The following is a 13664-nucleotide window of genomic DNA, read 5'->3' on the forward strand; positions in this document are numbered from 1 at the left end:
TTTTATATTGTCCCTTAACCACAGCTATACACCATATATACAATGGTGTGTAGAGGCATGCCTCTACATGGAATAGCATCCACGTAGAGACATGCCTGTACAGAGACGGAGACATGTCTCCACGAACTCGTGAGGGTTAGACTAATAAACATTAAAGACAATATGCTAAGATGCAAGATGGTATAATTAACCAATTCGACTTAGTCGACTAATGTTTGTCAAGCGATTAAATGTTACAAGTCGATTATATCGACTATTGGTTTTAAGAAACATATTTAATAATCAGCTTTTTCTTTATTACAAAAATGTATGTATATATTATATATGCATATATCAATAATGTAAATCACAAACATTATTGTATATATAGATATATAGATACAAATATACATTTGTAATATATATTAATATAGGCGTATTAAATCCAATCATCAATTGCAAATACTTCAGTGACAATACATATAAGCTAATTTAACATAACTTGCAAGGATAAAGCAACTATCAAATTCTTAAGGCCAATTGGCCACTTGAGCATTTGATTTCGACGATCAGAATTATCTGACTGAAGCTACACAACATTAACACTAGGCACAAGCGTAACGCTCAAACGACCACCTGCAGACTGTCAGATTTGATATTATCTTGTTTCATTTGAGTGGCAGTATGCTGTTACTTCCCGCTCTTGTGCACCCATGAGATTTTCTTTATAAGCCTTTCTTAAAAGGATTGGGCGCCAATAGAATCCACACTTAACACCAAGCAAAAAAAAGTCATATATATTGTAAATCAGTCATACAATTCAAAAAAATCAGGTTACCTATCAAACATGTTAAAAGGTAATATTTATCGCTTTACTGTCACCATTATACGTGAATAAAATCACATTAGTGCTTGGTCTGCTAAAAAGAAATACTGCAAAATAACCTCAAATATATTTATGGCCCTTTCAAAATCATGGGAGAAAAAGAATTACTGTAATTTATCTGTATCCAATTGACAAAGAATTATTATATTTCCTCATACAAAGACAACAAAAGAGAAACGTGACTGACAAGAAAACAAGAATAATTAAAAACATCTTCCTAGTATTTACCCTCAGACATCAAGGAGAAAACTTTTATATTATACACATTTGAGTTTCTGCCATTGCAAACTGAAACAACTCTGTGCTTTCTAAACAACTTGAAAAGGCATTTCAAGAAGTAGAATACAAAGCTAACATTTGCATGGATTACATAAATACAATACAAATGGTACGGTAAAAATTTAGTTCCTAATACCAATTCCTGAGAAAATTACTTTTTAAATAAAAATGTATTCCTTGATTGCATTCCTATAAAAAAAAATATCACCAATACAAAGCTCTATTGCTTCAATAACAACACTCTGCTCAATTTTCTGCTGAAGCCTTTTGTGACAGAGCTTCTGCTGCTCTAATCTTCTGTGGCACAAAGTCTGCATATGTAAAGTATGAGCTCCCATAAATATAAGAAAGCAATGTAACATTTAATGGAAAAAAAGTAGAAACACAGTTACTCTATCCATTCTCAAAAGGCTTTACTAGAATAAAATAATTAAATAGAATCACAACAGGATGAGCAAAGATTTAGAGAGTGCTTTGGATCTGCATGGATAAAGAAAACTTCCCCTTCACAAGCCTAGAATCACTATTACACAAGATTTAGAGATACTGCAGAACAACATAAAGGCAGGAAACTAAAAGATACTTCAGCCTACAAAGCTAATGGCACTGAAACAGAGAGTAAAGCACGAGGTAAAATTCATAACTAACCTGCAAGAAACTCGTATCTTTTCTGGTTGGCAACAACTAAAGCTGAAAAACACAACATATGCAAAACAGAAAAAAATAATTAGCTGAATTTTATCAAAAATCAAAATTACAAGAAGATCAAACATTGCGTACACTGAATAAAACCTAAAAGCCACTGCCTGCAAATCATAATTTAGTAAATACAAATTTTCTGTGCATCATTTTTGCCCTTCAGCTCCTTTAACCACTTTCCCATCTGAAATATAAGGCACAACCAATACACCCATGTTGGCAGCTCTATATTACACTATTTTCTGACTGATATACTATTAAGTTTTTAACAATGACGACCTCTTCACTCTAAGCAGAGTGATGCCCTTGCTCATTTTTCCGAGCTCCACCTGCCTGTGCTAGATTTCTAAGGTCATGGTTTTCAACACATCCAAGAGCGCTCTTTCGAAGTTTAAGTTCTTCAAGGGGAGCCTGTCAAGAACACATCTTAAACTTAAGGGTTCTTCACAAACCATTTTTAGCCTAAAGACTACCTCTTTGTTGCATCATTACGAGGAATATGCTTCAATTTCTTCCCTGCATTGTCAGTACTTTCTAATACACTCCTATAGTATCATTCCAAAGATGAGTAAGCACTCATCCTAATAGAATTCAAAATATCATGCTTCAGCATAAGATTCAACGTAAACAAGCAGCATCCCAGTTTATTCTTGGAGCTGATTTTGCCACATTAAATCTTCACCTCAAAAGTATCTTTACACTAACTTCTCATATCCAAAGACTTAGATCTCTAGTTTATTCAGCCTCAAACTGCAAAAAGCACCTATCATTGGCACTTTGCACTTCAAAGAGGTGTCCATGATGGGTTTTCTTAGACTCATCTGCTCATTCAATCATTCTTGAAACATGTAACTGAATAAGTGTTCAGATGATATTATAGCACATTTTCCCTGTGACCCAGGAAGGGGATTGCTAACACATTTCAAATTTCTGTATGTATTTGTCTTTATACTTGACAATTATTTGGTTGCACAGTTAATCATGGGCAAAGCCTAGAAGAATCAAAGCTTCAAGCTTTGAGAAATAAATCACAAAATTCAAGCAGAAAATAGAGTTGAAAAAGATGGTGCAACACTAGCAGATAGAGAATGAAGAATTTGAGTTAAATTGACCGGCCATAGAAATTTCCTGATCATGAAATAGTTGCTTGCAAGCATCCAAAAAAGATGGTGGAGGAATAAATATCATCCAAACTGGAGCATGAAAGAGTATTAAACTCAACTGATTAAACCACTATTCTAATTGATTGGTGAAACTGATATAAAGTGCAGAACACTCTCTTAACACTCTTAAATCCATGAATTTCAACAAGGTCAAACTATTATAGTTGTATGAGGGTCTACAGAATTGACAAATGGGTTGAGGAAAATCTTGAGATGTCAAAGCACAGCTTAAGTAGGCTCCTAAGATAACATTCAAAAAAATAGGGTTCATCAAATGCAGCAAAGTAGCAATTTCGCTTTGACCTGCATACGTGGCTATTTTTCATTTTTCCCAGTACTATACTTTAGAGAACTACTAGATAAAAAACAGCATTTCTTCCAATTTTTTTCAATTCTTTCAGTCAATCCTTCTTGGTTGACTAAATTGAGAGTTGAGTGCAATAGAGAAATTGTGCTTTTGAGCAAGTTGCAAAGTACTACAAGTGTTAAGATACTGATATGAAAGTGATTGGTGTCAGTAAAGATATCAACAAGGCTACAAACTTGTGTGGCAAGGGAAAGCAAAACTTTACTCTAATGGAGTTTCTTTTCACATTGGTTTCTTGTGCGTAATCTCGTGTTGAGCTATGATTTTGTAATGTTTTCAGTTCTTTGTTTTTAATTCATACAGCTATCTATTTAAAATTTCAGCACTTAGTCATTTCTAAGGCACATATGGACTGTTACTTAAGCAGACACATAGGGCACAAAACTAAATCATCTTATTTGTTAATTGGAAAGATGAGGATTTGTTTTAGTTAACTAGTTATGGAATATCTATGCTAACCAAAGATTACATTGATATCAAAGCAATTCTGTTCCTTGGTTTTTGCATTTTTCTTGTGGTTGACCAATTTTGCAGGTTGATGTTCATTATTGGAACTAGTAGTGCAAGAAGAGATGATTCAAAATGAGAAACATCTACCAGAAAGTAGAATAGAGAACTGAGAAGCGTGACCATGAAAAAGAAAAAGTTTCTTAAGATAATGAAGTAAGATTTATCAAGTTAGAAGAAAATGTCGCAAACATTCCTCAATCTGTAGGAAAGCTGGACCAGATGGAGAAGATTCTAGAGGGTTCCATGGGAATGATGGGAGTTTCCATGGAGGATCCTAAAGCAAATGAAGATTTGAAAAACGAACAGACCCAATGCCATGAAAAGAAGAAGCCTCATACAAATGAAGCATCTCTGAGTCCACCTCTGAAGAGAGCTAAGATTGAAATCCCAGCATATGGAGGTGATATAAATTCTGAGAAACTTGACCATTGATTGGCTCGGCTTGTAGGAGAAAGGGACCAATAGTTGTGTGGGGTCCTATTGTTGATATAGTTCTTGTGGTTATGGGATTTAATCTTGCAACATATTTATACAATATAATATTAATCGCTATTCCACATGTAAATCGACAAATGATCAAATATTTGCCAAAATGGACCCTTACATGAAAGCATGAGAACTTATGAATAAAATTAAAAAATCATAAATACATTCTTTAACAAGTGTAATTAATAGTTTTTTAACTATCCAATATTAGTGTGTCATTTATAAAATAAGATGTTCATGTGAACAGGTATTGTTCTTATGCAGACAAATATATATGTTTATCATGTGACAAATGTAAAAGGTGAGTACACTAAATACCTTTTATTTTATCATGAAATGTAAAAGATTGGCAAAAAGATTTATGATCATTTAAAGCTAAGTTGTCGAATTGGCAGGTTTACTTGCCAATTCTAGGTACATTATGTCTCAGAATTAGATACGTCCTAGAAACCTTACAGAATTGGATAGAGTTTGAACAATTTTATGCTTGAAAGGTTTTCAAAAAAAATTCACTCACCGAATATTGACATGACAATTCCAACACAATTCTATATGCTAGTACAAGTTTTTAAAAAAAAAATCACTTTTTTGAATGGTAAAAATGAAAAAACCCTAACTCATTTACACATCATTTTCTTTTCATTTTTATTTTTTTCTAGCATTTGCCAGTACCACCAATTAGGAAAATCTTCATTTCTCAAGGATTTTGATGCAGGTTGCAAAAGAAGACATGGGTTGCTGGAAATAAAGACGTTAGTTACATGAAAAGTCACAAGTAAAAGAAAAAATATAAGTTGCAGAAAAAAACGATGCCCTCACAGAAGCACATGGCTACAAGAAAAAACAGGAGTTGCAGAAAAAGGACACCAGATAGGTTATACTTGCGATCTATTAATCTTTATTTTTTATAATTTTCTTTCCAAAACGTGAAGTTTAAAATATAAAAAAATTAACAAAATAAATTCACAAACCCTAGCTTGTTTTCTTGTAGTTCAAGTTTATAATTTATTTTAAGTATTAATAGATTTAACATTTAAATTTAAATATTATATAATTTTGAATTTATAATCAAGGTTGCACTAAGACAGAGGTATTGGAGACTTCCGAGACTGGTAATGGTACGGCAATTTTCAAGATAGAAGATACGGGTACTTGGAGATGCCAAATTCTTTTATATAATTTAATAATTCATAGAAAATCTGAAAATAGGTGTATATTTGTAAAACTAAATATGAATATAGACAAAGCGTATAAGGAAATTGAAAGGCAAAGGCCCAAACCAACAAATTGAATCTTTCAACATTGTAAATCCTTTAGCAATTCTATGTGACTATATATATGAGAATGTGAATATAGACATACTCACAAGAACGAAGAAAGAAAATGTATCATAGAAAAATTCCCCACTTCCAAGGATTTAAAAGAATTCACCCCCATTGTGTATGCCGCAAAGTCTACATAAAGTAGTTATAAGAACAAGAAGAAGAATATTAAAAATAAAAATAATAAATATAAATATCTTTTGAGGTCTTGTTAGCTCGCGTTGACTCCTACCCTGTGTCGACTTCTATTTTCCCTTTTGTGGTGTGTTTATTTTCCGCTTCCTAATGCGTTTAACTTTTAATTTTAAGGGATTGTGTTTTATTTGTGTGGGAGTCGGTGTCTTTTGCGTGGGAAGCAATGGGAGTCTCGGGAGACCATGATTGAAAGTCTCCTACAATTGGACACGTCTTAGGCAAGGTCTCTGGTTTTGGAGATGAGTCCCGGTCTTCAAGACACATCCCAAGGGGTCAGATACGCGTCTTCGTGCAACTATGTTTATAATATATTGTAGCCTATTTATTAACATAATAATATAATCATTATTATACATACAATTTTAATTTGTATTTATTAAAATTAAATAAATATTATTGTTTCATAACTATTATATTAAAAAAATACAATATAATAGTTCAATTTATGTTTATTATTTTAATATTTTGTAATTTAATTATATATTAATGTATATTTTTAATATTTTGTAGTTTAATTATATATTAAAATTAATTTATATATAATAAAAATATAAATTTAAATGTTCAATAATAAAGATAATATTAATATGATTTATATATTTTGCCAATGATCAGATAGTTAATTAATCATTATTTATATAGAATTAAGTTTATTTGCCAATGATCAGATAGTTAATTAATCATTATTTATATAGAATTAAGTTTATTTTTAATTTTCTATATAAATTTAAATATGTTAGTAGCTTACTACTAGTTCAATAATTAATAATTAATATTATATAATATAAATTATAATTATACTAATTTATTTTTTAATAATAATTAAATATTTAACATTTATTGTTTAGTGAGTGTATTTTGAACTACTAGTAGAGAGTATACTGGCAGCCAATACTAGTTTTATTGGTCAACCCACCTTCAAGACTGACCCAAAGTCACCTTTATGGAGGCATGTACAAATGATAGAACAAATTTGAGGTGGTGGAACATTTGTTTGGATATGCGGTATTTGTGATGTGAACTAGACTAGCTCATACGATTTGATGAAACCACATTTCCATGCCATTCCCAATCAAGGACTCAAAGCGTGTCCAGTAAAAGAGGGCAAAGGGTTACTACCTCATCAAATAGTAGAATATATTAGAGAGCAAGAGGAAGCAGATGCAAGAGTTCCTCGTAGCACAAACCATCCTTTGAGGAGAGGAAGGGGATCAAGGAGGCCCCTTGCTTCTCCATGTCTGGGCAGAACTAAAGAACCTGTAAATGTGAAGAGAAGCAAGGGACCATTGGAGAGAGCAGTTCAAAATGACGCTAGAGAGATTGCAGATCAACTCAATGCAAGATGTCTATATGCAAACGGTTTGACCCTTAATGATGTTTGATCACCATATTGGCAAGATATGTTGAAAAAAGAAAATGAGGCTCCACAAGGGTACACACGACCAAGTTATAAGAAGCTACATAGCACCTTACTAACAAAGTAAGTAAAAAAATATAGGCAATGCATTGGCTCCCATTAGAAATTCATGGAAACAAACAAGGGTGTATTATTTATTATGGATGGAAGGATGCCAAAAATCTTCTATTAATCAATGTGATTGCAATGTGCCCTAAAGGGGCAATGTTTTTGAAAGTCATGGATAGTGAGGGACAGGTGAAGAATGCAAAACTTATTGTTGGCATCCTTATACGGTGTATTCAAGATGCAGGTCCTCAAAATGTTGTCCAAGTAATAAAGGACAAGGCAAAGACTTGTTGAGCTGTAGGTATGTTGGTTGAGATACGATTTTTTCACAAATATTTTGGATACCTTATGTTATCCACTCTCAATGTCATGTTACAAAAGTTGGGTAGTGTTGATGTGTCTTTTGTACACGACCAAACACAGAATAAAATACCTAAAGGTACCTTATCCTCTCTTGAATAAAGCTTCCCCGAACGCTGAAGATCTCGCAGAAGGATCAATCGGAGTAGCTTCAAGGTTCTGATTGTAGGTTCTCTATGTATGAATAAGCTCTTGCAGTATGATGTGATTTTGTTGGAATCACAAGGGGACTTACATTCGATGACCTGAGCATCTGATTTGCTTTGGATATCACTAGAGCGTGGGTCTTTACTGATCCTTGATTTTTTAAAAAGGGAAAAGGATAAGGGTTGGAGAAGGATCTAATTCTAACACTAAGAATGTAGGAGCAATGGATGACCTTTGATGAAACTTTAACTAAGTCTTGCTTTGACATGCTAGGATCATCTCCACAAGGTTAGTGCGATCTTCTAAGGAAAGCTTTATGATGCTTAGATCACCACTACAAGCATACACACCGTCAGGTTGATGCATATCAATGAAGAAGCAATAATTGAAGTTAAGCTTAAGTAGAATTATTACAATTGACTACACAAGGCAAGTTTGCAATCAACAAACTCCTAGTAGTATGGATATACAAATTTCACCATCGATCATACAAATTTCTTCCATTCACCTAATAACATGAAATCAAATTTGAGAAGTATAGAGACCATGCAAATTGTTGAATCAACCCATAGAATTCATCATTTCTTCAATAGAGTTTACAAGTCTTTTGCAACAATATCTTGGCAACAATCTTTGCCTTCTCTTTCTACTCTACTCTAACTATTTCCTACTCTCTGGCTATTCACTATTCTTTGTTAACTATTAACTATTAGCTAACTATTAACCTTTACAAATGAGGAGCCAAGGCTTTATATAGAGAGCCCTTTACAAATTGACGGTTCTGATTGACGTAGAATCAATGGCTAGGATTACAGGATAGAAACCCTAATTAGGGTTTGTTGTAACAAACTTCCTCTAGTCAATGAGAAAATTACATTCCAGGAGTGAGGACCAATAGGAAGCATAGGTAGGTACACCAAAGTTTGTGCCACCTCCGATAGATTAGATACATTGAATCTGGTCCTACTGAGGTGGACCAATCCAACTAGAGGAATGATGACTGGGATGTCACCTTGTCTAACGCTTGTGACTTGGTTCATCTTCCTTCGCCCTTGATATACTTTGCTGAAAAGTGTACCCCCTTGACTCCCATATGCTTGATGAGGCCTCCTTACTGTCAAGTCTTCCTACTCCAGTAGCATATCTCACCTTGAAGTGTTGGCAAAGCCTTTCTTTGTCATCTTGTGGTTCCTTAGTGCGGCGAAGTGAAGGTTTTGGAGATAGCTGGCAACTCCTTAAACACATGTAGTTTTCCAAGGCTTCAAAACACCTTGAGTCCTCCTCCATGCATCTGGGACATCCTTGACGATGATGGGCTTAGAATAGGTCGTCCTTGTCCTGGCCTGATTTTCTTCCATCTGCCAAAACAAACCAAAAGGTGATTAAGGACACATAATAAATTTATTCAACATAGCATTTTCTACCTTAAATCATCAACAAGAAGACATCAAAATGAAGTTCACTCAAGATCCTTCCCAAGGATAAGCCCTATAAAAATTTTGCTTTGGACCCTTTGGAAGGGTCAGGAGCGAAATTCTTGTTTTAGCTCAAAATCTTCATTTCTAGTGGCCAAAATCCATCCAAGGGCAATCCTAGGGGCATCTCCCAACTTCTCTCACCTTGGTTTAGGCTTGGCTTGGCACAAATTTTGGAAGATAGAATAGGTTTTAGGATTTTCGCTCTGGACCCTTTGGAAGGGTCAGGAGCGAAATCCTTGCTCTTGAGTTCATTTCTTCATTCTTCCACTTCAACTCACTTCAAAGGTCAAGGAAACATTACTCCATTCTTCTCTAAGCCATAAAAACCAAAAGTTTGACTTGTTTTGAAAAGAAAATAGGTGATCTTAGAAATTTCACTCTGGACCCTTTGGAAGGGTCAGGAGCGAAATTCCAACTCTAGGCTTGACTCATCATCCTTTCAACTCCAATCTTCTCTGGAAGACAAAAATAAATCACTCTTTACCCAAGGAACAAGGTTTGTAGCCTACGCAAGGGAGCAAAGGAGGTTTATAAAGAATTTCGCTCTGGACCCTTTGAAAGGGTTAGGAGCAAAATTCATCCTTTAAGCAAAATCTTCATCTTTCAATGCTTTCAATCACTTCTCAAGGCAAGAACATATCAATCCACCTTCCAACATGCCTTAGAAACCAACACTTGGCCAAAACTAGGAAGGAAATGAGAGCTATGGGGATTTTCGCTCTCGACCCTTTAGAAGGGTCAGGAGCGAAATCCTCATTCTTAGTTAATTTTCTACTTTATTCATCCAATTCTTCCTCAAATGTGATCAATTCAACTTCCTTCCACCCTAATCAAGGCAATCCACCATCAAACTAGCTCCAGACAAGGCCAACCTAGGGCTTAAGGCAAAAAAGAAGGTCAAATGGAGGATTTCGCTCTCGACCCTTTGGAAGGGTCAGGAGCGAAATTCTCCTTCCAGGTTGATTTCCACCATTTTATTGCCTCAAACCTTCTCTCCAAGGCAAATTTGCATCCAAGTCCTCCAAACCATTCCTTAGAAGCTCTAAACTTGGTCAAGCTAAAGAGCAAAGTAGAGGAAATATGAATTTCGCTCTAGACCCTTTGGAAGGGTCAAGAATGAAATCCATGTCTTAGGTCAAAATCTTCATTCCTCAATGCTTTCAATCACTTCCTAAGGCAAGAACATATCAATCTACCCCCACCATGTCCAAGGAACAACGATGTTGGCCCACACAAGGGAGAAAATAGTGTCTAGGGAGAATTTCGCTCTGGACCCTTTAGAAGGGTCGGGAGCAAAATTCTAGTTTTGGGTTGATTTCACACTTCTTTTCTCCTTCTCATGCCTTGGACATACTTTGTTAGGCTTCCTTCCATCATGACCATGTGAATTTGCTCTTCAAGTTGACATCTAGCTCAAGATTTTGTGAAAATAGGGTCTTACAAGAATTTCGCTCTGGACCCTTTGGAAGGGTCAGGAGCGAAATTCACATTTAGGCTCAAATCTTGACTTCATTTCCCACATTTCTTCATCCAAACCAGTGTTTTGCCCTCAATAATGCCTGGGAATGAGTTAGATCTAAGTTTGGGTCAAAGTAGAATGTCTTATGGAGAATTTCGCTTTGGACCCTTCGGAAGGGTCGAGAGCGAAATTGAAATTCGCTTTGGACCCTTTGGAAGGGTCAAGAGCGAAATTTGACATTTTGGTCTCTCCATCAGGATTCATATATGGAATATAACATTTAAGTATAAGAAAGAAATTCTTATACTTTAAGTTATATTCCATATATACTGTCAGGATGTTTGAGAGTGGTTTCAGACCTCCAGGAGTTATAATGCAAAATCTAGTTTTTGGAGGATTCTTCAATTTTCCAGACTTAGTCAAATTTCGGGATCAGGATGACATTCCAAACTTCATCACTCACCAATTTGACCTAACTCAAACCTTCAAAGAGGATATTCACTCACCAAGCTTCATTGACCTCCTCAAACTCAAACAAGACACAATTAGCAACAAGAGCAAAACTTTGTCCTAAAGAAGACTTTCAAAGATGACCCGAACCCGGAGCATCCACTGACTCACCTTTAGCTAAAACAAAGCCTGCTATCTTAGTGTTCCCTCTAGAAACACTCATCATGCAAAGGCTAATAGAGAAAACCCTAAAAACCTAGAAAGCAAACCCCAAAAAGCAAAAAGTAGGGGTCCCCATTTACAATGGGGCGATGTGTGAATACATCACAACGGGTAGAAAACAAAGTGGATCAAAAAAATTTATGTTGAGGCTAAAGAGATCTAGATGAGCACAATGATTTGCAAACATTCAAAGGACAAACTTCGGGAGGAAAAAGTAGAGTGGATTCCAATTTATTGCAGCAATGCAGCAAAGGAAAAGAGAATATAAGTCCAAGACAATGTGGAGGTCAGAGATGTCGACATGTGGTGGAAAGTTATTCAGAGGTACAAAGTAAAACCAGTGAAGGCAGCTTGTGTATTGAGGTTGGACTGAAAAGTAGAAGAGGGAAGGCTCCCGTGGACAAGGAGCAAAAGTGGATCAGAAGCAAACATGGGATTACCTTCCCATGCCTCTCCCAATATTCCTGGGTTCCCAACTCAAGGAACATTTCACTTATCTGATGTGTTTGGTGCAGGAGCACCCGGGTGAACCGGCAATCGGCACCACCCAAAAAAGGAAATAATTCCTATTGTTCTTTATTTTGGTTTTCGATTGTCTCCTCTCTAATCAGCTTAGCAGGGTTCTCTCCATGTTTACAGTGACTAAACCTCTGATGATCAAATCAGATATAAAACTCCATGAGGAAATGTTGTCAAAGCTCGTGCCTACGGAAATTGTGGTCTCATGGAATTCCTTGGTTACAACCAAAATGCTGAAATACCTCAGAGCAATGTCTGAAAGACTTAAGCAAATGCAATTGGCTGATGCAAAGCCCAACTCCTCAAACCTTTGTCATGGCCTGTTTGGAAAGGGCATGGACGTCCATCGAATCATAAAAGGCATGGGAATTTTGTCAGATTTTGTATTTGAGACTACCTTGTTAGACCTGTATGCAGAATATGGAAGCATCAACAGGACCGGTGAACTATTGACAGAATGCTTCAAATAATTGCTATCTCATGGACTGCAATGATTGCAGTCGGATGCACAAAATGGACTTGTTAATCAGATTTACAATTCTTCAAACAAATGCAATTGGCAGGTGTAGAGCCAAATTCCACAACCCCACCAACAACATCCCAGCCAGTGCCCAACCTGGGAATTTTGAAACAGAGTATGGTCGTCCATCAAAGCATAACATAGAGGGACTTTTTGTAATGCTCAGGTCAAATGAAATCGAATGTGGAAGAATAGACTACCATGAATTCCTCACAAGGTGCCCACTCATGGAATACCATGAGTGCAGGGGCTGCACAAAATGGATTTATTAATAAATTTCAAAGAAAATGTATATGTTACCGAAACCCCATGAAATATTCTTGAACAGGCAGCATCCAGAATGGAAAATGAAACAATGGGTTAAAATTGCCAAGAGAGTAAGGGAAAATGGAAGGGCAAGCATCAACCAATTTGGGCACATGAAAACAGATATAATGATATAAGTTTGCAGAAAGAAAGGCAGAGAAGGGGGTGAGTTGAATCGGTCCGATAAGGACTGTGGTTGCAGACAAGATTGAACAGAAAATTGCACAGGTAGTCTTAATTGCTGCAGGTGCAAATAAGAGAAAAGAGAGATCAAAGAAAAGGGCTAACTAAGTAATTAAATTTGTTGTAAATAAATAGGGAATGAATAAAATTTGAGTGATCATATTACAATCTTTGTGTTTTTTGTTATTTGAGTTTATTGTCTCTGTGAGTGTGAGATTTGGAAGTAGGAGGGGCCACTTGCATCATAGACAAGTCATTGCCATATAGCAGATGAGTGGAGCCACAAGCATAGTCTTCTAGGCCATGCAAAGAGCCACAATTTAATGCAAAGACCATACTCTTTACCTCAGATTTCTCACAAGAATGCAGAGAAGAAAATTGCAAAAACTTGTAATTTTTTACAATCCTAGATATGAAATTTATGATAATGATTTTAGAAGAGAATCATCATAAATTCATAATAGTTGTTAGTTAGCAGCTAGCTATTGTATTCACCATCCAACTTCGCCCGATGATGTGATTTAGTAATGCATATGTATTCAAGAATCAAATCTATTAGAAAACACTTTCTCAGGGTTTTTTGGACTCGGTCAATACATTTTGTTACTGAATTTTGCAAAAAAAAAGTGTTTTTATAATAAATTTAATTTTTTTTAAGTTGCAGAGTTT

The 13664-nt window shown here is 35.5% G+C and overlaps 1 protein-coding gene across 1 annotated transcript in view; it reads right to left on the bottom strand.

Annotated features, from left to right (window-relative positions):
- Nucleotides 1-1102: 1102 nt before the first annotated feature.
- The window catches only part of LOC131049498 (DNA polymerase II subunit B3-1), a 58836-nt gene continuing 46274 nt past the window's right edge, over nucleotides 1103-13664 (bottom strand). The window contains exons 3-4 of the mRNA XM_057983565.2: nucleotides 1793-1834; nucleotides 1103-1455 (exon numbers count right to left, since the gene is read on the bottom strand). Of these exons, the coding sequence (XP_057839548.1) occupies nucleotides 1391-1455; nucleotides 1793-1834 (107 nt within the window). The 3' untranslated portion in view covers nucleotides 1103-1390. The remainder of the gene's footprint in view (nucleotides 1456-1792; nucleotides 1835-13664) is intronic.

Source organism: Cryptomeria japonica, chromosome 11 (assembly GCF_030272615.1).
Source record: "Cryptomeria japonica chromosome 11, Sugi_1.0, whole genome shotgun sequence".
Lineage (NCBI taxonomy): Eukaryota > Viridiplantae > Streptophyta > Pinopsida > Cupressales > Cupressaceae > Cryptomeria > Cryptomeria japonica.